We start from the raw sequence: 26857 nt of genomic DNA, 5'->3' as shown, positions 1-26857 counted from the left end.
GGACTTAGTTAAAGACCTGGAGTGACATAGGCTACTTTTATCCTAGAAAATCAAAGAGTGCCCACGGGATTTTCAAAAACCTAAATCTAAGTAGCAAACGTCATAATTGATTAAACAGATGGGTCTTTAAAAATTCCGTGGGAACTCTGATTGGCGGGATAAAAAGTAGCCTATGCTCGTCTCTGAGATGCCAAGCTATTTCCGTGCCAAATTTTATCAAAATCTGTTAAATTGTGAGGCCTTGAAAAGCTAGCTGACAAACAGACACACTTTTGCGTTTATCATTACCCGTATTATAAATGCGAAAGTGTGTTTTTATTGGTTTGTCCTTCAATCACGTCGCAACTAAGCAACGGACTGACGCGATTTTTGCATTCGCTGTTAAAGACATGGAGAGTAACATTAGGCTAATTTTTATCCGGAAATGCAAAGATTCCTGCCGCCCACGGAGTTTTAAAAGCCTAAACACGTCGCGGGTATAGCTTGAATTAAGTATGGACTATCTATGTCCAGCAGTCAGAACATAGATGGCGCTAGTATGCGTTAAACGTTGCGACTTTAACACGTCATTCCTGATATCGTAAGTACAACCTATTTTAAAGGTTACATGTGTAAATGTCAATTAAAAATGTCTATAGATAAAATTTTGGAAAAAGGTACGTTATATTATGTGCCTTTCGTTGTCTATGTAAGCTAGCTATGAGATGTGCTAACGGTCCAAAATGCCAAATGGGATGGATGGGCCATTTAAAAATTCCGTGGAACTCTGATTATAAAAAGCCTACGTCCGGCTCCGGGAATTAGCTATCTCTGTATTTTTTCGTCAAAATCTGTTTAACAGATGACTCAAGAAAAGCTAGCAGTCAGATAGACTGACACACTTTCGCATTTGTAATTTTCGATTAATTATTGTGAACTAGCTGATGCCCGCGACTTCGAACGCTGTGGATTTAGGTTTTTAAAAATCCTGTGCGACCTTTTAAATTATCCGGGATAAAAAGTAGCCTATGTCCTCTATGTCCTATGTTGCAAGCTACCTCTGTACCAAATTTCGTCAAAATCGGTTGAACGGTTGAGCCGTGAAAAGCTAGCAGACAGACAGACCACTTCGCATTTATAATATTAGTATGGATTGTGATATGGACGCGCATCTGGCCACACGAGTAGACTGGTTACACCCTTAGTAAACTGATAAGGAAATGGGCTCTAACGTATAGTATGCGACAGGTCGAGAGTAGCAATCTGTGTATGAGGGGGGGGGGGGGGGGCGCACACCCGCTCACAGCGCCCGACGCTCGCCTGCACCAGGTAGACGTGGGGGCTGTGCGGGGCGTTCCTCCCCGATTGCCATCTCGACCTTCTTCTTCCTTTATTCTTTAAACTTCATCCGGTTCAAAGGTCGGCTCACCCGCTTTGTCTGCATTCTGTCAGAGTCACACCGGCTGACTTTTGATACTACTATTAGAGGTCGGTATTCTGTGGTATTACACACAGTCTGGTCACAGTTCATACAGTACACAGCAGAAAATAAGTTACATCGACCTTTAGAAAGATGTAGCGGTTTTGTAGAGCATTGCCTCTGTCGTTGAGACCGACAAAACGTCACATAGTATGAGTGAGAGGGAGACTTAACGGCTCTACAAAGCCGAAATGTCATTCTAAAGGGTCTGTCTGTCATTCAGCGCGGGTGACGTGCGGGTGAGTGTAGCGTCCGGCGGCATCATACCCGATTGCCATCTGAACCTGTTGTGGACTATAATTACTTAGAAATGATTAAGCAATGAAGTCTATCTACCTTCCTTCCTTTACAAAACCTTTATTTCTTAAACTTCATCCGGTTCAAAGGTCGGCTCACCGCTGCCTGAGAGTTGTCTACATTAACATCTGTAGTGTGGTCCGCCACATTTGAAGGGTAGTTCTGTCAGAGTGTCACCGCGGCGTCGACGCAGCAGAGCCGTGAGGGTTGCTAGAGAACTAGCTAGCTGAACATGAGATAATGATATCTTTTTTAGGGTTCCGTACCTCAAAAAAGAAAAGAACCTTTGTAGGATCACTTCGATGTAATCTCGTGCCGTCTTTGTGTCTGTCAAGAACGTCACACGAGTCCGTTGACCTAGAATCATGAAATTGGCAGGTAGTTAGGTCTTATGCATAGTAAAGAAATAATCCGAAAACCGTGAATTTGTGGTAACATCACAAAAAAAATGTGTTTTCAGTTGTCAAAGTAAGCTAACTATACCAGTGGGGCTCATAGAGAGGGCTTTACTTGACATTCTAAAACAGATTTTCATTCATAATGGTCTTTGATTTATCGTGCAAAAAGTCGAAAAAAATACCGATTCCGGAACTCTCGGTGCGCGAGTCTGACTCCCACTTGGCCGGCTTTTTTAGTTGCGAGATGCGTTGCCGCTGGAATAGTCTTGAACAGCGAGCCTAAATATAATATAGCCCTCAATCATTAACCTGAGCCATCTGGTGCCCTCGTGTAATATCTCCCCGGCGACAACCCTAGCCTCCTCCAACCGCGTCCCAGCAGCCCTGCCATCCTGCCGTGCCTGCCAGCCCTGCCGTGCCTGACCAGCGGGTCCTATAGCCCTCATTACCTGGGCATCTGGTGCGACTTGTAGTATCTCAGCGACAACCCTAGCCTCCTCCACCGCGTCCAGCAGCCTGCCATCCTGCCGTGCCTGCCAGCCCTGCCGTGCCTGACCAGCGGGTCCTATAGCCCTCATTACCTGGGCATCTGGTGCGACTTGTAGTATCTCAGCGACAACCCTAGCCTCCTCCACCGCGTCCAGCAGCCTGCCAGCCCTGCCGTGCCTGCCAGCCAGGTTGAGCCTGCCCAGTGGGTCCTATAGCCCTCATTACCTGGGCATCTGGTGCGACTTGTAGTATCTCAGCGACAACCCTAGCCTCCTCCACCGCGTCCAGCAGCCTGCCAGCCCTGCCGTGCCTGCCAGCCAGGTTGAGCCTGCCCAGTGGGTCCTATAGCCCTCATTACCTGGGCATCTGGTGCGACTTGTAGTATCTCAGCGACAACCCTAGCCTCCTCCACCGCGTCCAGCAGCCTGCCAGCCCTGCCGTGCCTGACCAGCGGGTCCTATAGCCCTCATTACCTGGGCATCTGGTGCGACTTGTAGTATCTCAGCGACAACCCTAGCCTCCTCCACCGCGTCCAGCAGCCTGCCAGCCCTGCCGTGCCTGCCAGCCAGGTTGAGCCTGCCCAGTGGGTCCTATAGCCCTCATTACCTGGGCATCTGGTGCGACTTGTAGTAATTCAGCGACAATCCTAGCCTCCTCCACCGCGTCCAGCAGCCTGCCAGCCCTGCCGTGCCTGCCAGCCAGGTTGAGCCTGACCAGCGGGTCCTGTGGCGCCAGACTTGCAGCGCGCAAGTAGGCAGCATCGGCTCTGCTGTCCCCTAACCGCTCTAAAGCTATTGCTATTAGCAGCACCTGAAACCAAAATAAAATTGAAAAAGTTACGTTGGAAAATTGGGTTTTAACCATTGTCTCAACTGTCCAATGTAATTATAAATCTCGAGCAGTTGAATGGTCGTGTTAACTTGGTGTACTTAAAAAGTGATATTCCTACAGAAAGCCACAAAGCAAAATAAGAAGTAAGATATTCCTACACATAAAGAAATACATGTTATTGTATACAAGTATTGCAAATTTTATATAAGTTGAGGGTAACTCCTTAGCAATCCCAAAGATATTTTTGGTATTATACCTAGGATTCAGGATCAATTTTGTCAAAAAAATTCAACATCTGTGAGTATTCCTGAAAGTTGCTACCTTAGAAGTTAGAAGTAGGTATGTTACAAAGACACCCTTACAGTGTAGTGGTGGGTAGGTTGCAGTGCAGCGGAGCAGGCTAGTCTGCAAAACGCCGAGGCTGGTCGCTTGCACATCAGTAACGCATAGCCCAAGTTGTGAGCCGCCCGCGCGCTCAGCGGCGCTGCCCAGACTGACCGTTGTAGACAAGTTAATGCCTGCAAATGTTCAAACTCTCTCTTATGAATCCAGGTAAAAGAGAAAGGACCAAACTATTGCCTGTGTTATACTCATTATCAACAACTTATCAACACAATCAGGGACATTATATTATACCTACCTACAAATATCTGAGAGGAATAATCTGGCTGTGCGTTCTAAAGCTTGCGCTGCGTCGCGAGCGTAGCGAAAAAGGACATTTGGATGGATTCGAAACTAGTCGAGTATGCTCCGAATAATCATGTGAGTCCAGTCTTAAAATGTTCATAATATTTTATGATCCAATATCTAGTAATTTATATTAAGTCCTTCAAAATCTCACAGCAACAAACTTCTTCTTGGACAGCAAAGCGAGCCCAAGGTTGGAATGCGCGGCGACGCAGGTCGGATGAGCGCTTAAAGCCGCTTTGAGCCTCGCTAGCCCGGCGTCCACGTCTCTGTGCTGCAGCAGCATGGCGGCCAGGGCGAGAGCCGCTGCGTGTTGGGCCGGCTGCTGGGATAACGCCTCGCCCAGCAGCTGGAAGGCACGGCGAGGAGCCGAGCAGCGTAGACACAAAGCGCCTGCTGCTGCCAGCATGTCCGCTCCGCACGCGTGCGTTCTGTAACCACGTGACACTAGGGCTGGGATCATATGCTACACCAGACTAACATTCAACTACTCCGTGAGACTAACTAACGTGCGGAATCGCGGAATCATCAAATTTCTGAAAGGCTGACAAGTGACAATGCATTAGCGGTTTCTCTGGTGGTTCATGGGCTGCGGTAATCTGGTACTCAGGTAATTAGACTTAGAAAAAAAAGGGAACTTGGTAGCTTAGTAGCTTGGAACAGCCTGGAGTAACTTGGCAAGCAGCGCCACGGCCCCCCCCCCCCTCCCCCTAATCGTACTCTCCCCCACTCTTGACCAAGCTCGCATCTCCTAAGCTCCATGCACATCATGCTACAAGACACAACTTACGCCAGCGCATGGTCGTAAGCTGCCAAAGCGCCACTCATGTGGCCCGCTCCCCGCCGCCCGCACTCTCCCCCGCCTTCGCCCACTCAATACCATGCGCGTCCCCTAAACTCCACGCACATTCTGGTACAAGAAACAACTTACGCCAGCGCATGGTCGTAGGCTGCCAAAGCGCCACTCATGTCGCCGACAGACTGCAGCAACTTGGCAAGCAGCGCCCCGGCCCGCTCCCCGCCGCCCGCACTCTCCCCCGCCCTCGCCCACTCGATGCCATGCTCCGCGTCCCCTAAACTCCACGCACATTCCGCTACAGATAAAAACAAAATTCAATATGGCGGCATTTAGTCTATGTATGGCGGCTGTATGAGATTGAAAGAATTAATGTATGGTGCCCAATGATGGTGCCATTTTTAAATGTGATTTTTTTTACTTTTTAGTGCGTTTTGGCAGATCAATCATGTTTTTCAATTATTTTTAATAAGTGAGTTACTAGGTAGGTACTTTGTTTGATATCCTTACCTAACGCGCAGTAGATGTCGGGATCAGGGTGCTTTGACAATTTGTCAGCCTCCAAGTAAGCTTCGAGCGCCAACTGAAAACGTCCTTGACGAAATCTAAAATCCAACAAGTCAGAATTATTCACCGTACAGAATAAGTTCTCACGCGCCATTTTAACTTTATGTGTTATGTCACACTGTAATGTCAATAAAATAAGAACGACGTAAAATAGAACGCTAAAGCGCTTGGCGGCACGGCTTTGCCGGTAGGGTGGTTATTAGCCACGGCCGAAGCCTCCCCACCAGACCAGATCAGAAATTTACAAATTATAAATTTCCTACCAGGAATCGAACCTGGAATCTCCCACTAACACTGTGGTCTACAGCACTTACCACTGCGTAAGAGAGGTCATCAAACCACCTAGCACCTTCTCATTCTGAAAGGAGACCCATGATCAAACTTCATTGATTAAGTTGATGATGGATGACGAATTCTTTACTTACAAGCACTTGGCAACCTGCTTCAGAGGCTCAGGGTCTTGTGGTTGCAGGCGTATGCAGCTGTGGAAGTTGTCTACCGCCTCCTGAAACTTGCCTGCGTCAGCTAACACTGCTCCCTGTATAAAATTAATAAATGAATAGGCATTAAGTATTAATACGAATCGGAAGTTCTGCGACGCGTCAATCAAAAACGCGAACTTATAGGACCATCAAGATGTGGAAAGTCGCATAGGGCACGTGCTTAGGCACGAGAGGTAGGTACGAACTCCTATAACTCATCATGATGGGAAAAGTTGCCGGAAGAAGAGGCGTCGGTCCGGGAGTGGACGGGAATCGCGAGTGCTGCAGAAATATTTTGCCTTGCGAAGAACAGAGTGGAATATGCAAAGCTGACAGCCAACCTTCGCTAGTCAGAGAGGCACGCAAAGAAGAAGAAGAAGATTAAGAAAGTCTTTTTCCGTCTGTGTGCTAGCTTTTCACCTGTTTAACCGATTTTAATAAAAGTTACAGATATAGATTGCGCGAGGTGCGCCGTGTGCTCAGCGGCTCAGTGCATCGCACATCCTTTCAGTCCACTCCATGTTTTATTTTCAAATTTCATCATACCAATTTCAACCGTATGTACCTACCTGTATCGAAATTCAAGGACGAGTATCTTACCAAAAAGTGCGAATTCGACTCGCACACGAAGGATTCCGTTCCATCATACAAGCTATTTCAAACCAGTAGTAGAATAAAAATTTATTGCTCCAACATGGTCTGTACAACACTGCAAGTTAATGACGAGCAGCGCCATCTTAATGTGACTTAGTAAACTAATTATTTGATATTGAACACTGGTTTTTTGTCACGGTTTTCGATTTTCCTTTACTTGTGCTGTAAGACATTGCTACCTGCCCATGATTCTAAGTCAACGAGAAGTACCCTAAGGTTTTGATTCCCCCGAATTGGCAAACACGACAGACAGACAGACAACGAAGTGATCCTATAAGGTTCTTTTTGCCTTTCGAGGTACGGAACCCTTAAAAGACTCGGATGCACTTCACTCTGCCGGTGTGCGATGCGCCTTAAAATAGAAAAAAGCTACCTTTATAAAATGCGCATATCTATGCGTGATGTTAGTTCGTTTCTGCAAATCCTCCGCCAAGTCTAAGCACTTATCATGTTCACCTCGAACATATCGCGCGTGAAGCAACCAGTTATGAGTTCCTCGCTTGAAATCTAGAAAAAATTAAAATTAAAACAGTAAAAAAAAGTATTCACTCGATTTTTTTAAAGCATTTAACTACCGTCACTTGTATTCTTCTCAAACGCTGTATGTTTTCTCATTTTAAATTTTAATTACGGGACCTGAAATTGGTTGTTTACATTTATGTTACTATGGTAACCAAAACGACTACAGCAGAAGCCAATGCTTTTAGCAGTCTATTTATGTATGTATGTAGGTTTGTATTTATGTGTGTACCACAGTAGCGCCAAAACTACTGAGCCGATTTCGATGAATACCTACCCTACCTTGGTACGGGTGACATAGGGTACATTTTAAATGAACAAAATTTGGCGATTTTTTTTGCTATCGTATTGAGTGGGTAGTGGTAAATATACCTACCTATTACAACATCAAAATATATATCAAGTAACAGAAAAACAATTTTACTAAAATATTTCAGCGTTTAAGACGATCGTAGTCGGGTTTTAATTTCCAACTTTATCTTGTTCATCGGGAATAGTCAGCGATATGAGTACCCAGTTAGTTACATATCTGTACTAGATATGAAATAAGTGCCTCAAATAAAATATTATTATTGAACTTATTTCAAACTAGCTGAAGTCCGCGGCTTCAATAAGAATCTTTTTAATAGAAATACTATATAATAAGTTACGGTTTTTACCGATTTACCGGTTTTAATGTTTTCGAACGAAATTTAGCATGACAAAACAAAAATTGACACAATAAAGTGTTGCAGTCATAAAATATTTCACCCTAAATTTAGGGTACCTACTATGCTACCGGGGTAATTTTAGGGTATAAAAACTAGGGCAATTTTAGTTTAAATAATTTTAACTCGCTACCACAAGGGGTGTTTTAGAAAGTACAATTTGAGCATTTTGCATGAGTCATGTACCTACCTATCCTACTTACCTACCCATTTTGTTCCTACAAACCCATGATGATTTTAATAATTAAATAGCATGTTGAGGGAAAACATCATGAGGAAACCCATACGTGGCATGCCTAAGAAATATCCATGATAACGTGAAAGTGGTGTGTGTACGGGGAGACGGTCTGTGTTGTTTAATGGTAGAAAAATGGACTTTTGGAAATAGTTCTTTTGTAAAACGTAATTGGGTATTTGACTCCAATTTTTTATTACTTTATTATAAACTAGGATAAAAATAATGACGTAAACTGAAAAAACGAATCAAATCGATCAAATAACAAAACAGTTATAAGCATTTAAATATTTCTCATTAAACAGAGATAGCGATATAGCATTTGACATCACATCTAACTAATGCCATTGTAGCTTCGTGCGGTTTCATACAAATTTTCGTTTTGCGAGAAACGGATAGAAGACCCTCCCACTCCAAAATTAAAATGCCTGTAACTTTGTAAATCTTTGTTGGATTTTAATATTTTTTTCAGCGTACCTACGTCATTATTTTTATCCTAGTTTATAGTAAAGTAATAATATTTATCAAATTCAAAAGTAATCAAATACCCAATTACTTATTATAAGTTTAATTAATGTAAGAATTAGTTATCAGTTTTAATATCGATACATAACAAACCAGTGTGAACTGTGAAGTTTGGCAATCCGCACTTCACCAGCGTGGATGGACTTATTTTAAGAGGGGACTCGTGCTCAGTCGGGCTGGTGATTGTTTGTTTTTATTATGATTATGATGAGTAGAGATTTAAATCAAAATCTATGGTAAATTGAGACCACGCATGGGGTAAAGTCAAATTAAGGTTTGGCAACACTGCAACAAAAATTGACAAGTGTTCCAATACAAAACTATGCCTGAGTCAATAGTGCGATAATAATTAAATATTCGCTTTTCTAAACATTCCATAGTAATAAAATTATATTTAGTCAAAAATGGAAGACATGGCACGTTTAGCTCTAGTAGAACAAGATGTTAAAGACATAGATAAATTTAGTAATATACTACACGAACTTTTACGAGTCATCAACCACATTTTGGATAATCCACACGACAAAGACTTGAGAACGATTAGTAGCGTAGGTCTTAAAAAGGTGTTAAACTGTCAGGCTTTCAGTGATTATCTCAAATATATAGGATTTGCGTCGGTAAGTTTATAAAATCTTAACATTTTCACAAGATCTTCTGACTGACTTAAAACTGTTGCATTCAATAAGTTTTGTTTTTCTGTATTATATAAAAGGAAAAGCTGACTGACTAAATGACTGACTGACTGATCTCAAACTGCTGGACCGATCGGGCTAGAAAGGATTTTTAAAAATTCAATCCCTGAATGGGTAAAACCGAGGTTTGATATTTGTATATTCCACGGGAACATAGTTGCGGGCATAAGCCAACCCTTATGTACCTCAAAAGGAAAAAAGGAACCCCTAAATGATCACTTTGTTATCTGTCTATTTAAACTGTCTGTTGTGTCAGTCAACACCCGAAGTCAAGGGAATTAAAGCCTATGAATTTAGGTTAAATCACAAAAAAAAGTGTTAAGTATTTTTTTTACAATCTATGAAACCCTTTGTATCAAGTGCGAGTCTGACTTGCACTTGATTGATTTTATTAATGTTAATGATTGTAGGTGCATAATGGCTTTGCATTTCCCAAAGAACAAGCACTTAGCAAGTTGCGAATGGCACAAGCAGCTTTGGAGAGGAAAATAAGTTTTTGTTGTGGCCCTAAAAGTAACGTGACAGCCACACAGTCTGGGATTAATGCTTCAAAGACCAAGAGGCCTCAGTTGATACCTGCTGACATATTGGTATGTCTTGCCATATTCATACCATTATTTTATCATTTTTATATAACTACTATAATACAATATTATTTTGTGTGGTTGGAGGCTTCGGCCGTGGCTAGTTACCACCCTACCGGCAAAGCCGCCAAGCGATTTAGCGTTCTGGTATGATGCTGTGTGTAGGAAAAAATAGCAGCCTCCACAAATGCAGCCACACAATAGTTGTACTGTTGCGTGACCATATTGATGACACACACAAATAATTACAGCACTTGTGTAGTAATATAATATTACTGTACTTGTGCTTTATTATAATATTGCCATGCTTGTGTAATAATAATGCTATTACTGCAGCATCTTTATAGTTACGTAAAAGTAGTAAAGTTTTATATATGGTTTTCCCTTTGGGTATAACAAAGTGTTACATCGGCATTAGACTGCAACAGCCATTTGTATTTTTTAAATAATATTGTCTTGATTTCCACAGACAACCCAAAACAGCTTGCTATTGAAGATCCAGTCCCTCTTTAACAACATGCTGAAGTATGAAGATGAGGACTTGCAGCAGACAGCCAGAGATCACATTCCACTAGTAACTCTACAACTAATGGCCTTGGATCGCATGCGAGAGCAACAGAAGCAGATCAAAACTGGTAAGTACACTTTTTCAAAACCATCACCCAATTTTTTGCTTCTTTTACTGCCTCATTGGTCTACTGGTAAGCATCTTTGACTGTCCATAAACAAGGTCCTAGATTCGATTTCCAGGTTGGGCTAGACATAGGTACTGAGTTTTTCTGTCAAGAAATTAGCAGTGTTAGGCAGGGCCCTCCTTCCCACTAGGCACGCTGAGCACGTGCCCAGGGCTCACGATCGATAGAGGAACATTAGTCCCTGCTAGATCACAAAACTATAAGCGTCCGATCCAACCGATATTTTACTACCGAAAATCATATTAATTTCGATTAAATCAAAGGTCAAAAAGGCCCTCTCAAACAAAGGACTAAAAAACTGACTTGTATTCGATCCTTTTTGCTTATAACCCCCAATCCAAAAAGAGGGTAAGTAAGTTTTACGTGTGTATATGTTTCTGTGTATCTGTATATCTGTGTAACTGTTAGGCCAGAGTTAAGTAATTGGTGGTTTTTTTTTCCTACCATAGAGCAACAGAGAACATTATATAATGGCAGCTTTATTGCCACTACCTAGCTTAAACTTCTACTTATGATTAATCTTCTATTTATTTCTAAATCTAATTTACAGTTCAATAACTGTCCTTAGTTTATGCTAATTTTATACATTTCACTATGGTTTTGTGATCTAGATATTACCATTAGTAATTGGTGGTGTTACACCTCCAGTTCTCGGAGAACATGGGAAAACGTCAGTCTGCCACTGACTCTATCGTAGTATGACAGTTAGGGAATAGATAGTGCAGTTGTGTTTGTGACTTGTGCATACACTTATTTGTGCACTATAATATCTCCCGCGCAGATAACTTCAGTACGCGGCAGAAAATATTGTACATCGACCTTTAGAAATAGATAGCAGTTTCGTAGACCGTTGTTTCTGTCGTTGACACCGACAAAACGTCACAGGTATGAGTGACAGTGACAACACTCTACAAAGCCGAAATCTCATTCTAAAGGTCGATGAACTATTTCTTGTCGGCTACTAACGTAGCTGAAATTCAGTCATCATGACATTAAATCTCGCTTCTGACAAGGGTATAATGTGTATCGGCAGGGGAAATAAAGGGCCGCGACATGTCGTTTGACATAGCTTTGCTGCTGGAGCTGCTGGGCTGGTTTAAACACAAGTTTTTCATGTGGCTGGACCAGCCCGCCTGCGCCCGCTGTGGCGGCACCACCACTTTCCTTAACAATACTTCGCTGACCACCAAAACTGAGACCTGCAGAGTTGAAGTATGTATAATGTGTATATTACAGTCGTAACTCTTATCCAGTCAAAACTACTCCTAGCTGAAAAAAGATCAATAAAAACTAATTCTTACGAACGACCTTGGTCATAAGTATAGTAGACTAAAAAATATCAGTTAATAGTAGTTTTAAATCTGAGTCGCCCACGTCCAAGTCTGTGGAGCCCACACAGTCTTATCTATTCTACCCCTAGAGTGTTTTTAAATGGGTTACGCTAGAAGACTATAATCACCACGGAACAGAAAGAACAGTGGAAGTGCAATTCACCAAAATTACTATAGGAACCGCTGTCGCCAAACTCATACAAATATACCGATAGTCATATATTGCACTACAAAGAAACAAATCATTTGATTTGTCGTTTAAGTTTAGTCAAAACTAGCCTACGTCACAGATTTGGAAATAAACCCTGACTCTCTAGAAATAAGATTTATTTTGCTTTAGCGGAAGAACGTATTTACGAGCTATAGTCACACTCACGTCACACTAGATTCAATTGTCCAATTAATTCCGCTACTTGACCATAGATGGCGGTATTCTAAGTAGTAGCAATTATAAACTTAATTACTTTAAACATATGGTTGACATTTGCGTGATCGGTGGATTTTTTTTCCTCCTCAGTTAAGGCTGCACCACGTAGCTCAATGAATTACCTATCGATATCGATAGATACTCGTTATTTTGTTCATTCGCAAAAATAAAATTAAAAAAGGTAATTATAAAATTGAATAAAAGTGCTGGTATGTATGCATGCCTTTTACAAGTATGCACAATAAATACTGCAACGTATGAAAATAGATAAATTTTATTTATTGCCCTTGAAATAAAACATATTTGTTAAGAAACTGGCGTTTCGAAAGTCTTATTTTTAATTTTAATAAATGGTGTATGCGAACATTTATGTATATATTTTTCGACTATTGCCTTCATCAAATCGGTAACGTGATTAGACGCAGGAATCTCCGAATCACTTTGTCTTTTTGAAGAACCTGGAGTGACCACATTTATCATTTTGTGGCTGAAACCAAAATTAAATTTTGAGAATAAATCCGTACTAATATTATAAATGCGAAAGTGTGTCTGTCTGTCTGTCTGTCTGTCTGCTAGCTTTTCACGGCTCAACCGATCAACCGTTTTTGATGAAATTTGGTACAGAGATAGCTTGCATCCCGGGAAAGGACATAGGAAGTTGAAAAATTCCCACAGGATTTTTAAAAACCTAAATCCACGCGGACGAAGTCGCGGGCATCATCTAGTACCTATATAAAAATGAATAGGAGAAAAATTAATTAGTGTGTTTATGAATTAAATTTGATATTTAGTCAGTCAATCTTCATACAAAAATATAACTAAGAGGTGTGTTGTTTTGTATTATAATATCAAGTATTTTCAATACTTACTGAAAGTAATAAAATAAAACAAGGTTATTTGATTAAAAGACTTAACGATTTTCATTGATGGAAGCGCAGTAGGTTTCGTATATCTATATCCTTTATTTGATATTATAAAATCGACTTCTAAAAAAATGTTCAGAGCATATCATGCTTGATTTGGTTGGCATCCAATTAACTCTACCCGTTGCATCTATCCATTTCTCTTTGATGCTTGCATCTTTGGGAAACCTAAAAATATTTTAAATGAAGGTTAGAGGAACTACTGATGTCTATTTAGTGATCAATGCAACGTCTCACTCATTTGTAGTGTAGGCTTGGTGTGTCTCCAACCGTAAGCCCGGTGTAACACCAGCTTGCGCCAAAACTGCTAACGTTGCACGTTACATTGTATTAATGCATTCTCGATTATTACACGCTTTACGCTCAACATGATCAGACGTTTCATTTCTATCATCATCACCAACACCAATCACCACATGGCGACCCTGCTCTAAGGACTTGAGAAGAAGCGACGAAGGTAGAAAATGGGGAAGAAATATCCCAAGTAAAAAGAAGAAAGAAGAGACCATCGTTGTGGCGCAAAATGCCAATGGCGAGGCCAGCGCTAGGCGACTTTACTCGGAATTGGAATTAAGTGATATTTTATTAATAGTGGTGTTGTCGATAATGATGATGGCTATTGTATGGTATTTTTATAAAAAATGTCAAGAAAAATCAATTAATATCTTACGAAGAGAAATGAATGCAGGCCATATGAATGTTGTAACGAGGCCCCCGGAGATGGTGACTTCAGCGCATATTTGAGCCCCGCGACGCGACGTTCCGAGAAATTTGGCCGACGTGACCCGACCCAGTGTTTGTGAACAGTGTACCTACGATGTGAATGGAATGTACTGTGACCTTTTTCCGAGAACTGCACCTGTTACTTAAGTGCGAACTTATAAAATTAATATATGGAATTAGAACAATTAGATACTATATTAGTGCAATTAAATCAATTAAGGACTTATTTAGTGAAAATCGGACCTAGTAGAAGAAAAGGGGACTTGTTAGTGAAAAAGTACAGTGAGGCAAATAAATGTTATAATAGTTATTTAGAAGTAATAGGGATAGTACAAGAAAAATTCGATAAAAACGAGTATACACAGGACACTCAAAAATATGTATTAGGAATTAAATATAAGGTAGAGAGTTTATATAGGGATATTTTTAATTTGTGTAATTTACAGGAAACTTCCACAGACAAGATGGAGAGCAAGGTAAGTTTTGATTTGAAAACCGCGGTAAACTTGTTGGCTATTATGACCGACGATGAAAGTGTTACGCAAAAATTAATAGATGCAATTGAACTTTATAATTCGATGTTAAATACCGAAACTAAATGCTTACTTGTGAATTTTATCTTGAAAACACGCCTTTCGCGTAATGCTAAGCTACGCCTTAATACAAAATACGACGATGTAGAATCTTTATTGCGGGACATGAAATTGCATCTGTTAACTAAAAAATCCGATGTAGCGTTACAAAGTAAACTACAATCGACCGTTCAGGCCAATAAGTCGATTGAAGAATTTGGACAGGAAATTGAAAAATTATTCGTAGAATTAACGATTTCACAGGCTGACGGAGAGCCGTCAAAATACGAAATTTTGCGGCCATTAAATGAAAAAAATGCTATAAAACGGTTTGCAGATGGATTGCGGAGCCAAAAATTAAGCACGATCATAGCCGCACGCAACTATAGCACTCTGAAAGATGCAATAAGAGCAGCGGAGGACGAATCCTTAGTGAATCCTCCTCCTCCTTTCATGACATATCAAAGAGGTCAATTTCGTGGTAGACGTGGTTATAATAACTTTAATAGGGGAAGGCCACAATATTATCCAAGGTCATATTATAATAATTCGTATCATAACAACGATCACTTTCATAATAATTCCCAAAGATATTCCTATTATAATCGTGGTTTTTCATCTGCCAGAAATGCGGTCAGGGGTGCAAACCCAACTCGAGGTCGTGGTGTTACATATCAGTGGCAAAATAACAATAGGAGTTCACGAGGAGCTTTTACAAATAGGAATCAGAGGAAAATAAATTATGCTGCTCCTTCGTCAACTGAAAACAACGAGAGTTCAGAAAAATTTTTTCGTCCCTAAATTCATTTTATCAGGAAATAGCATAAATTGGGTGAATTTTAGGCGTTACGGTCAGACAGTAGACTTATTAGTGGATACTGGAGCATCAATTTGCGCTATTAAGCGTAGTTCATTAAATAAACTTAGAAATCAACCACAATTTTATGCTGATGAGTTTGAGATTCATGGAGTTGGTGGCGGTCTTATGTCAGAAGGTTATGTATTTTTAGATCTCTACAGCTATGGCAAAAAATTCATACAAAAATTTTATGTGTTTCGTAATTTACCATGTAATTCATCTGGAATTTTAGGACAAGACTTTCTGTTAAAATACCGTGGGATTGTGAACTATAAAAATAAGTGTTTAATATTAAGGAATAGATTTAGTACTGTAAGATTAGCGCTTAACTTTGATGACGTGTTAGAAATAGAACCTAGATGTGAAGTTATTAAGTATATTCCTACTAATCTTAATAAAGATTGCGTAATTGTAAGCGATGAAGTGGCTAATGGTGTATTCATAGCGAATTCAATTTGTTCGCCAAAAAATGGGTGTTTACCTGTTAAGATATTAAATACAACAGAAAATAAAGTAGTTTTAAGAAATATTAAGCCTATTGTGCATGATGCAGATGAGTATTATATAAGTAAGTTTAGTTCTAGTTTATTAAGCCCGTCACGCACGCGTGAATTATTTTCTTTATTAAAGTTGGAATCTTATTTGAATAAGGAAGAACAAAGTACAATTGAAAATATTTGTGCTAAGTATAGTGATATTTTTCACTTACCAAATGATAAATTGAGTGTAACGAATATTTACAAGCAAGACATTAAATTGAAAGACAATACTTCAGCGGTTTATAGTAAACCATATAGGTTACCCTTTGCACAAAAACAAGAAATTAAAAAACAGGTTGAAGAGTTACTTAAAAATGATATTATAGAAGAGTCAGTTAGTGATTGGTCAAGTCCATTACTTATAGTTACAAAAAAGGTAGATAAATCAGGTGAAAGAAAATGGAGAGTTGTTATAGATTATAGAAAGCTTAATGATAATATAAAAGATGACAAATTCCCACTACCCAATATCACAGATATTCTAGATTCGTTATCAGGTTTCATATATTTTTCACATCTTGATTTATCGCAAGGGTATTATCAAATTGAATTAGATCCAGAAAGTAGAAAGTATACTGCTTTTTCGACTGATCAAGGTCAATATCAAATGAAAAGACTGCCTATGGGTCTGAAAATCAGCCCAAGTGCTTTTTCTAGAGCAATGACAGTAGCTATGGCAGGATTGAATTATGAAAAATGTCTGATATACCTAGACGATTTAATAGTTTTAGGTAGAAATTTGGAAGATCATAATAAAAATTTAATTACAATTTTCGAAAGACTTCGAAAAGTTAATCTCAAGTTAAATCCTTCAAAATGTGAATTTTTGAAGAAGGAACTTTTATATTTAGGCCATGTTATTTCAGACAGTGGAATTTTACCAGATCCAGAAAAGGTGAAAGTGGTAAAGAATTATCCGGTTCCAAAATCAACTGATGATGTAAAACGTTTCGTAGCATTCGCTAACTACTATAGAAAATTCGTAAAAAACTTTGCAGATATTGTCTTACCTCTAAATAAACTCGCAAAAAAAGATGCAATTTTTAATTGGTCATCAGAATGTGAAGAAGCTTTTAACACATTAAAAAATATTCTAATTAATCCTCCAGTATTGAGTTATCCAGATTTTTCAGAAAATAATGAATTTGTTTTAGAAACAGACAGTTCAGGTTTTGCAATAGGTAGTGTATTATGCAATAAAAACGGTAAACCAATCGCTTATGCGAGCAGAAATCTAAATAAAGCAGAACTAAATTACCCGATTATAGAAAAAGAACTACTAGCTATAGTATGGTCAGTAAAATATTTTAGGCCTTATTTATATGCTCGTAAATTCAGGATAAAAACAGATCATAAACCATTAATATATTTATTTGGAATGAGAAATCCTACCAGTCGTTTAACAAAATTTAGACTTTGTCTGGAAGAGTATGATTTTGTTGTTGAGTATGTAAAGGGAAAGAGTAATGTAGCTGCAGATGCATTATCTCGTATGATTGTGGAATCTAATGAGTTGAAGAGTATGAATGAGAAGTATGTAAGTGAGAAGAATGTTAATGTGATGACACGTGCTCAGACTAAGAAAGCGAGAGAATGTGAGAATAATAATATTATTACAAACAAGGACGTACCGGCATTTAGACAACATGTAGACAACGTAAGGACTGATCAACCTAACGTTGTTGAGATACTAAAAAAGACTACTAATGACACGGAACTGACATTAATCGATAAGAGAAAGTGGTTAGATATTTTAAATAATAAAAGACTAAATAAACGCGTTTCAAGAAATAAAAACTACATGTACGTTAAGGAAAAGTTGACTATATATTCATGTTTGAACCCAAATTCTTTATCAATAAGGACGCGAGACGACTTGTTGAAAGAATTGGAAGATATGTGTGAAGAGATAAATATAAAAGAGCTCGTTATAATTAAAAATGAAGATAACTTGAAAATGATTAAAACAATGTTAAATAAAATAAAAGATGATAAAAGTAAAAATAAAGAAAATCTTAGGTTTTGTGTAATAAATAATGTGGAAAGAATAAGTGATAATGATAAAAAGAAACTTATATTAAATGATTTCCATTTGTTACCTACAAGTGGACATGCAGGAGTAAGGAGAACACTTAACAATATTAAAAAGTATTATTATTGGCCAGGGATGGAAACAGATGTCATCGAGTTTATTAAAAAGTGTATTAAGTGTCAAAAGTGTAAGCATCATAGATATATTCGAGAACCTCTAACTGTAACTACGACAGCATCTTCAGCTTTAGATAAAGTATTTTTAGATATTGTTGGTCCTATAGATAAAGATGATTTTGGATATAAATATATACTAACAATTCAATGCGAATTAACAAAATATTTAGAAGCATACCCATTAGTTACAAAATCAGCTGAAGAGGTTGCTAAAATTTTTGTGGAAAAATTTATTTTATCTTACGGCGTTCCAAGGATTATTGGCACGGATAGAGGATCTGAATTTATTAGTTCTATAATGAAAGAAACTTGTACAATTTTAGGTATTGAAAAAATGTTATCGACTGCTTATCATCATGAATCTATTGGTGCGTTAGAGAATACACATAAAGGGTTAGGTAATTTTCTTAGAATACAAACTAACGGTTTTCCAAATTCATGGAGTTCTTGGATTCCCTTTTGGAAATTTTCGTACAACACAACAGTTCATAGTGAAACTAAATATACTCCTTATGAATTAGTATTTGGCCATGCATGTGTATTGCCTAACAATCTGACATCAAAAGTTGAACCTTTATATAACTTTGAAAATTATCCTCTTGAACTTAAATATAGATTACAAAAAGCTCAAAGTGATGCGAGAAATAATTTAATTAAAAGCAAGGAAGCAAGAAAATTTAAATATGATATAAAAATAAATCCAATCCATTACGAAAAGGATGATTTGGTTTTGGTTAAGCAAGAGAATACTAAAAAGCTAGAAAATTTATATAAAGGTCCATACCCAGTGGTAGAAGATGTATCTCCAAATGTTAAGATAATTATAGATAATAAAATTAGATTAGTGCATAAGAATAGAACTATTCCTTTTTATGATTAAGTTCTTTATGTGTAAGATTTCTTTATTTGTTTTTTTTCTTTCAAAAAAAAAAAAAAACGGTAGAGGTGTAGTGTAGGCTTGGTGTGTCTCCAACCGTAAGCCCGGTGTAACACCAGCTTGCGCCAAAACTGCTAACGTTGCACGTTACATTGTATTAATGCATTCTCGATTATTACACGCTTTACGCTCAACATGATCAGACGTTTCATTTCTATCATCATCACCAACACCAATCACCACACATTAATAAATTATAATTATTGCGTTACTATTTATTTATATCCTTGTATCGATATCAATCGATAAATTCAATATTCTACTTGGCCACATCACTATTTGAGTAGCGAACACGGAGCGAAGTACTTTCGGAATAGAATCAATCCAAAATAAACTTTATCTTAATTGTTTAAGGTTGATTTTGACTAACCGTTCTATTAAATATTAGTAAATTGAAATAAATTAAGATTTTATAGAAAACAATGAAAATCGTACTTACCGATGATACGAAACACCTCCATTTTTAAGATTTTTTCTCCTACTATCATTTTTACACTCCAAAACGGAACAGTAACATTGCTAGGGCAATATGAATTTGTCGCGAGACTACCAACTCCACGCGATGTTAGAACGCGACTGGGATCAGTTTTACGTAACTACGCTTAATTGTGGCACGCGTGCCACGCCTACTTAGCACTTCCACTGTTTTTTCTGTTCCGTGATAATCACGATAGCTCAATTTCGAAGCGCACGTTTTACCCTAAAACACGGCTTTGCACCTCAACTATATTTTTCTACTTTACCCACTTGCAACATAAATTACTATTATGACACTAGTCCATAAAGTTGAAATTTAAAGTTGGGGTTGGGAAATATGGAAATAAAAAGAATATTTTGGAAGCTCTATGTAGTATGAGTGGTACATTAATGTGCCTATTAAAATCACTGTTTCATAACCTAAATTTTATCCGTTGGAAATGTATCTTCATAAAATGAATTTTCCATTTATTGAATTTTCCAGGTATACAAATGTGTTGATTGTGCTACAGTGTGCAAATTCCCCCGATATAATGACGTGCGCACACTTCTGCGCACGCGCTGCGGTCGCTGCGGCGAGTGGGCAAATTGCTTTACTTTACTGTGTCGCGCGCTGGGGTACGACACGAGATATGTGTACGACACCACCGACCACGTCTGGTGCGAGGTGAGAAAATAAACGCTCGCTGCGCTCTCTGCGCGTTTGATTCTCCAATGGTTATTTTGCATCAAGACAAGCTGTTGTGATTTCCACCTCATTTTTTGTGAGTCTGCTATGCTACAGTCCTAGAAATTTTATCGAAATGAAAATTTAGACCTTTATTATAGTAATAATTAAGTCAACTTAAAACGAAAGCTAATATTAATGTACTTTGGTCTTATAAGAAACCCTTAAGTTAAAAAAACTCGGTCATTTACTTTTTGTATGTACAATTATTTTTCAATCTCATCTTGTATCTTATTTTTTAGAAAATAGGTCTCTGTACTGTTACACACACCAACCACTAAAATTTGATTGTTTCAGGTATTCGACTATGACTCTAACTCTTGGCTTCACGCGGATCCCTGTGAAGGTAAACTGAACGCGCCGCTCATATACACGCACGGCTGGGGCAAGAAACTGTCCTACGTGTTCGCCGTCTCGAGAGATGACCTGCAAGACGTTACGTGGCGGTACACCAGTGATCACAAGGAGGTATGAAACTGCGCCGCTCATATACACGCACGGCTGGGGCAAGAAACTGTCCTACGTGTTCGCCGTCTCGAGAGATGACCTGCAAGACGTTACGTGGCGGTACACCAGTGATCACAAGGAGGTATGAAACTGCGCCGCTCATATACACGCACGGCTGGGGCAAGAAACTGTCCTACGTGTTCGCCGTCTCGAGAGATGACCTGCAAGACGTTACGTGGCGGTACACCAGTGATCACAAGGAGGTATGAAACTGCGCCGCTCATATACACGCACGGCTGGGGCAAGAAACTGTCCTACGTGTTCGCCGTCTCGAGAGATGACCTGCAAGACGTTACGTGGCGGTACACCAGTGATCACAAGGAGGTATGAAACTGCGCCGCTCATATACACGCACGGCTGGGGCAAGAAACTGTCCTACGTGTTCGCCGTCTCGAGAGATGACCTGCAAGACGTTACGTGGCGGTACACCAGTGATCACAAGGAGGTATGAAACTGCGCCGCTCATATACACGCACGGCTGGGGCAAGAAACTGTCCTACGTGTTCGCCGTCTCGAGAGATGACCTGCAAGACGTTACGTGGCGGTACACCAGTGATCACAAGGAGGTATGAAACTGCGCCGCTCATATACACGCACGGCTGGGGCAAGAAACTGTCCTACGTGTTCGCCGTCTCGAGAGATGACCTGCAAGACGTTACGTGGCGGTACACCAGTGATCACAAGGAGGTATGAAACTGCGCCGCTCATATCCACGCATGGCTCGGGTTCGAAACAGCTTTTATGTGTCGCGATAATTATTATATTACACACTAGTGCGGTAATATTCATTACCGCACTAGTGAAATATAAAAAAAATATTTTTCGTACATTAATTAGATTACCTATATTTTTCAGGTGCTGTCAAGACGCACAGAAGTGCCTGAGTCAGAGTTGGTGGGCGCCATGTTGGCGTTGCGTGAGCATCGGCACTCTCAGCTGTCCGCGGCGCGGCGCAAGTACCTCGCCGCGAGGAACCTGAGGGAACTAGTCGACCTCATGCTCGAGAGGTAAGTAATGGCGATAATAGATGCTAACTCAACTGAGTCAGAGTTGATGGGCGCCATGCGAATACTCTAAAATTAGGTTGTGCTCAGAATCCATTGGTACTGATTCGGAGCACAATCTTATTTTAGAGTATTCGCATACTCTTCTTACTAATGTAATATGAAAAGGACAGACGCAGTTTGACAGTTTTAAATTTAATTTTTAGATGTTAAAACCCGTGATTTTAGCGCACAGTCGCGAGCCTACTGTTTGAATTTGTAGCGTGCACTAAAATTTTGTCTTTAAATGTAAAGTTCATGTTCTGTCTCTTTTTAGCATTGTTAAAAAGAAAAGGATGCAGATACTCTAAATTTAGTTTATAGAAATACAACGGAGTCTGTGCCATTGTTTTTGTTAAAATGTGTTTGCTAGCACATGCCAATAGCAATCGGCCTGATATTAGTATGGATTTGTATTCCAGACAACCAACAGACTACGAGTCCCACGGCAGGATATCCGGATCCAAAGAGTGGCGGTTAGAACGCGGCGAAATAGGCAGCGGCAAGCGCCACACATTCGAGTTCACAAAACCGGGTGACGTCAGCATCCGGTACCACCCCGGGCCGGACGAATACCGGATAACATGTGACGGCGTGGAGACGGAAACGTTGGCCTCTTGGGCGGATGGTGCTTTTGAAATGAAGAACGTTTTTCGAAAAGTTGAAAACGACTGGCGGCAAGTTTATTTGGCTAGAGAAGGTAAGCTCCCGTAGGGTGAAATCTATAAAGTACACTCTGTCTTAGCTTAGACTTAAGACAGAGTTGAAACGAGACAGAGCTATATCTCTCACATAAATCTGTCTCGTTTTAACTCAATCTTAAGTCTGAGCAAACTCAAAGTGCGCTCTGTAGATCTCATCCTAGCGCTGTGGTTAGCTAAGTTTTCTTCTCTCGCACATTTTAGGGTCTTGGACTGTAGTAATAAAATGACGTGATTTTTTGTGTGTCTGTAGTCTATAAGTAATGACGACGGCAGAACATAGATGGCGCTGTATGATCTTTATATTGCGACTTTAAACATCATTCCTGGTTATCGTATAGTTTGAGTGTGCAATTTTACTTGCCATAAACGAAATAACTAATGACAAATTAAACAAAAATTTTTGTAAGAAGGTACTTACTTTTTATGTGCCTTTTAAATTTTTATATCTAGTATCTAGTAGTACTGACTACTAGATGATACCCGCATCTTGTTCGCACTTCGCGTAGATTTAGGTATTTAATTTTAAAAATCCTGTGCAAACTCTTTGGTTTTCCGAGATAAGATATATCCTATGTCATTCGCCATCTTTAACCAAATCCATGCATAAAATCCTGTTCGAACTCTTTGACTTTACGGGTTAGTAAAAGTAGCCTATGTCCCCGCGATGCAAGTTAGCTCTGTACCATACGTCAAACATTTTAAAAACCGGCCAAGTGCGAGTGAGACTCAGATCATCAGATAAATCAGTCAGTTAGTCAGATTTTCCTTTTATATACATAGAGTGTCCGTGGTCGGCTTCATTAATATCCAAATTTTCGGGACAGCTTGTTTGAGCAATAAATTAATGATTAAAGTATAAATATCGTATCGTATAAATCGTGATAGCCTAGTGGTTAGAATGTCCACCCTCTAATCACGAGGTCGGGGGTTCGGCCACGCGCCTCAAACTTTTCGGAGAATATGTGTGTGTTTTAAGCAAATTTTTAACTAACACAGCTATTACCGTTTCCCTAGTGTATGTTCATATGTAAATTTGAAGAATAATTTTTTTTTTTCTTTTTAATTAAATATCGCTTGCTTTAACGGTGTAGGAAAACATAGTGAGGAAACCTGCATGCCTGAATGTTCTCTACAATGTTCTCAAAGGTGTGTGAAGTCTGCCAATCCGGACTGGGCCAGCGTGGGCCATTCTTATTCTGAAAAGAGACCACGTAGTGAGCCGGTGATGGGGGTTTTTTTTAAAGAATATTAGCCATGTTAAATGACTAATATTCCCCTTTCCTCTCCAACTAAGCGTCAGGCTTGTGCTAGGAGTAGGTACGACAATAGTGCAACGGGCGGGGTTTGAACCGTCGACTTTTCGGTTTTCAGTCCACTCCTTTACCGGTTGAGCTATTGAGGCTCTTGTTGAGGTTGATAATGATGACGATGATGATGATTCCAGAGGGTGAAGCGACCGGTTCGATATCGTGGCGGTTGTCGGCCAAGGGTGAGCGGTTGTCGTTCAGCGGGTTGTGCATCACAGCCACGACGGCGGTGTACGAGACCGGCCGAGTCGACTGGACCATACAGTTCGACGATGAGGAACCGACGCCCGCGCAGTTCAGTAGTAAGTAACGCGACGCTCCACGCAAGATACCGCGCCGTTACACGTCCATTATACACACGATTTATACGAATTATACACATGATTTATACACAAAAACCTTCTATGTTTAAGGGGCTACGCGCCTCTAAAGACTAGCCCTCTAACAAATAAACCTGGAATAGCGGTGGAATAGTTATACTCTGTTTTGTCTTTCTCTGTCATCAATAATTTGACATTTGAAGGAAAAAGACAAAACAGAGTATAACTATTCCACCGCTATTCCAGGTTTATTTGTTAGAGGGTAGGTCTAAATCGGTCGAGTAAGATGCGAGAAATTTACGGACATTACGTACAATTATACCCCTTTTGCAAACATAAGTATTATGATCCCAAGAAAATCCCTCCAGCATATTATAATACTTTATTGACTGAGGTCGAGATTATCAGCAAAGAGGAATATGTTGCAGAGAGAGCCAACATTCTCATTTTATAGAATAGAATAGAATATATTTTTATTCAAGTTAACTTTTACAAGTGCTTTTGAATTGTCAGTTTAATTTACCACAGGTTCGGAATGTTGTTCCTACCGAGAAGAACCAGGAACTCGGCGGTTGCTCTTTTGAAGTGTTCAATTTACATACTGTCATCATGATCAACCCATCGCCGGCTCACTACAGAGCACGGGTCTCCTATCAGAGTGAGAAGGGTTTTGGCATAGTCTACCACGCTGGCCAAGTGCGGATTGGCAGACTTCACACACCTTTGAGAACATTATGGAGAACTCTCAGGCATGCAGGTTTCCTCACGATGTTTTCCTTCACCGTTAAAGCAAGTGATATTTTAATTAAGTACTTAAAAACGCACATAACTCCGAAAAGTTAGAGGTGCGTGTCCGGGATCGAACTCCCGACCTCCGATTGGAAGGCGGACGTCCTAACCACTAGGCTACCACAGCTTCTTCTATACTATACTGTAGGTATAAGCAAATGAAGCCCAGGAGCGAATCAAGTCCAAGCTTTTTTATCATTTTCATAGTCTTCGACTGTATAATATGCTTTTTTTAGGAGCATACTTTAATAGATTTTATAAATTTGTGTAAAGGAAAGTCTAAAATTGATTGTGGAATTTTATTATAAAATATTACACTCATTCCCACAAATGATTCCCACTTTCCCGAGGCGGGGCGTAGAAGTTGCGAGCTTATTACGGTTCCTAGTTTGCCTGTAGTGGAATAAAATATCTGTCTGTTTGTAAAATATATTATAAATAAATCTTTTATTGTTTCACCAAAAAATTACAACCAAGAATTAGGTTAAGCCACCGATGCCTAAAATATGTTGTACACTCGTGTTATAGGCAGTAGCGTGCAGGTCATAGAGGCATAAATGCAGTGCTTACCCCAGTTGTAATAGCACGAAGCATATTATTTTCATTATGACCTGCCAGTAAACAGGTTCCTACCTAACTAATGCATACCCTAGCTTCAAACCCTGTGCACGCCACTGGTTATAGGCATCAGTACCCGTAGTACAAGATTTTACGTCTCACCAAACCAAACCAAATTCGAGAGTCGAAATACTTCCGCGTTACAGTAAAATGGACCTAAACAGCCTTGAATTGAAGTCAAATATTCAATGCCACTGATTTTAATTTCGCAATGTTTCCGCTTGGAGCGCTGGCTGTAGAAGTGTAGACAAACTTGAGCTTTAAAACAAGGCGTTTAAGATCCAGTTTTACTGTAACGCGGAAGTATTTCGACTCTCGAATTTGGTTTGGTTTGGTGAGACGTAAAATCTTGTACTACGGGTACAGGAATTATAACATTTTTCACGATAAAATTGTGATTATGTATCGCTTTCACTAGATACACCGGTGTCGTTCTCGCGCACGTTCACGTCGGCGACTCTGTGCGCTCAGCTGAGCGGCGGCGCGCGCGACGTCGCGTGGCAACACGCGCAGCTGTTCCGACAACCCACCACCGACGCCGCCAGCGCGCTGTGCATACAGGCCACGCTCCACGCGAGATAGCGCGCCGTTACACGTCCATCATACACACGATTTATACGAATTATACACGTGATTTATACATAAAAACCTTCTGTGTTTAAAGAGCTACGCAGCTCTAAAGATTAGATCTAAAACGGTCGAAAAAGATGCGGGAAAATTGCGGACATTACTTACAAAGGTACAGTTCTTGCAGTTCACGAAGGTGAGTGAACTTTACTTGTGGCAACGTCGTTTACACAGGCGTTGCTTAAGTGTGCGTGCATGTCGGACCAATCAGTCGCGAGCAAGCGCTGTCAAACGCACACATTTAGTGTACCTGTACTTATACCGATACGACTTAAACACAAGCATGAGTCACTCGCCCTCGTGATATGCAAAAACTGTACTCCGGATATGTTTATGATCGAGAAAATCCCTCCAGCACGCAATGCTTTAAATACGAGGGTTGCGATCCTCAGAAATGAGAACTACGTCGCAGAGATTCTCACTTTCCAAACATTCTCGTTTTATAAAATATACAAGGCGTAACCTGAACGCTAGCAAAAACCAAGGTTTATTATTATACTACCTAAACACAACCCAATGCCCATTTGCATTATCTTGTAGTTTTAGTATTTTTTAAACCCGCAATGTACATTGTGTAAAACTCGGGTCAATGCCCCCACCTA

At 39.9% G+C, this 26857-nt stretch overlaps 3 protein-coding genes and 1 long non-coding RNA gene across 4 annotated transcripts; 2 read left to right on the top strand and 2 right to left on the bottom strand.

The window, feature by feature from the left end:
• Positions 1–1819: 1819 nt before the first annotated feature.
• On the bottom strand, positions 1820–7306 carry BBS4 (Bardet-Biedl syndrome 4). Its single transcript, XM_069505386.1, has 9 exons — positions 7236–7306; positions 7034–7167; positions 5950–6062; positions 5468–5562; positions 5093–5255; positions 4316–4592; positions 3837–3992; positions 3250–3453; positions 1820–1982 (listed from the first exon to the last, which is right to left on the bottom strand). Exons 1-9 carry the CDS (start codon positions 7273–7275, stop codon positions 1878–1880), a joined length of 1287 nt encoding a protein of 428 aa, XP_069361487.1. The 5' UTR covers positions 7276–7306; the 3' UTR covers positions 1820–1877.
• A 1637-nt stretch (positions 7307–8943) lies between these two features.
• On the top strand, positions 8944–26480 carry Pngl (N-glycanase Pngl). Its single transcript, XM_034979408.2, has 10 exons — positions 8944–9263; positions 9749–9928; positions 10392–10557; positions 11651–11829; positions 20098–20280; positions 20638–20808; positions 21703–21854; positions 22313–22590; positions 24039–24203; positions 26047–26480. Exons 1-10 carry the CDS (start codon positions 9051–9053, stop codon positions 26208–26210), a joined length of 1851 nt encoding a protein of 616 aa, XP_034835299.1. The 5' UTR covers positions 8944–9050; the 3' UTR covers positions 26211–26480.
• LOC138403743 (uncharacterized) lies at positions 12632–13534 on the bottom strand. Its single transcript, XR_011237929.1, has 2 exons — positions 13245–13534; positions 12632–12862 (listed from the first exon to the last, which is right to left on the bottom strand). It is a non-coding gene; the product is annotated as an uncharacterized lncRNA (long non-coding RNA).
• Positions 13709–16351, top strand: LOC138403735 (uncharacterized). Its single transcript, XM_069505451.1, has one exon. The coding sequence runs from the start codon at positions 14192–14194 to the stop codon at positions 15392–15394; it is 1203 nt and encodes a 400-aa protein (XP_069361552.1). The 5' UTR covers positions 13709–14191; the 3' UTR covers positions 15395–16351.
• Positions 26481–26857: the final 377 nt, after the last annotated feature.

The sequence above is a fragment of the Maniola hyperantus genome, chromosome 20 (assembly GCF_902806685.2).
Source record: "Maniola hyperantus chromosome 20, iAphHyp1.2, whole genome shotgun sequence".
Taxonomy (NCBI): Eukaryota; Metazoa; Arthropoda; class Insecta; order Lepidoptera; family Nymphalidae; genus Maniola; species Maniola hyperantus.
This window is presented reverse-complemented; position numbering and strand designations above follow the sequence as displayed.

Coding starts and splice junctions, on each gene's coding strand:
- LOC138403735 (XM_069505451.1), top strand. CDS start 14,192: ATGGAATTAGAACAATTAGATACTATATTAGTGCAATTAAATCAATTA.
- BBS4 (XM_069505386.1), bottom strand. CDS start 7,275: ATGAGAAAACATACAGCGTTTGAGAAGAATACAAGTGACG. Junction 4,593..5,092: donor GCCTACGACCATGCGCTGGC/GTAAGTTGTTTC, acceptor ACGTGGTTACAG/AACGCACGCGTGCGGAGCGG. Junction 3,454..3,836: donor AACCTACCCACCACTACACT/GTAAGGGTGTCT, acceptor TTTTGGTTTCAG/GTGCTGCTAATAGCAATAGC.
- Pngl (XM_034979408.2), top strand. CDS start 9,051: ATGGAAGACATGGCACGTTTAGCTCTAGTAGAACAAGATGTTAAAGAC. Junction 9,929..10,391: donor TGATACCTGCTGACATATTG/GTATGTCTTGCC, acceptor TGATTTCCACAG/ACAACCCAAAACAGCTTGCT. Junction 10,558..11,650: donor ACAGAAGCAGATCAAAACTG/GTAAGTACACTT, acceptor GTGTATCGGCAG/GGGAAATAAAGGGCCGCGAC.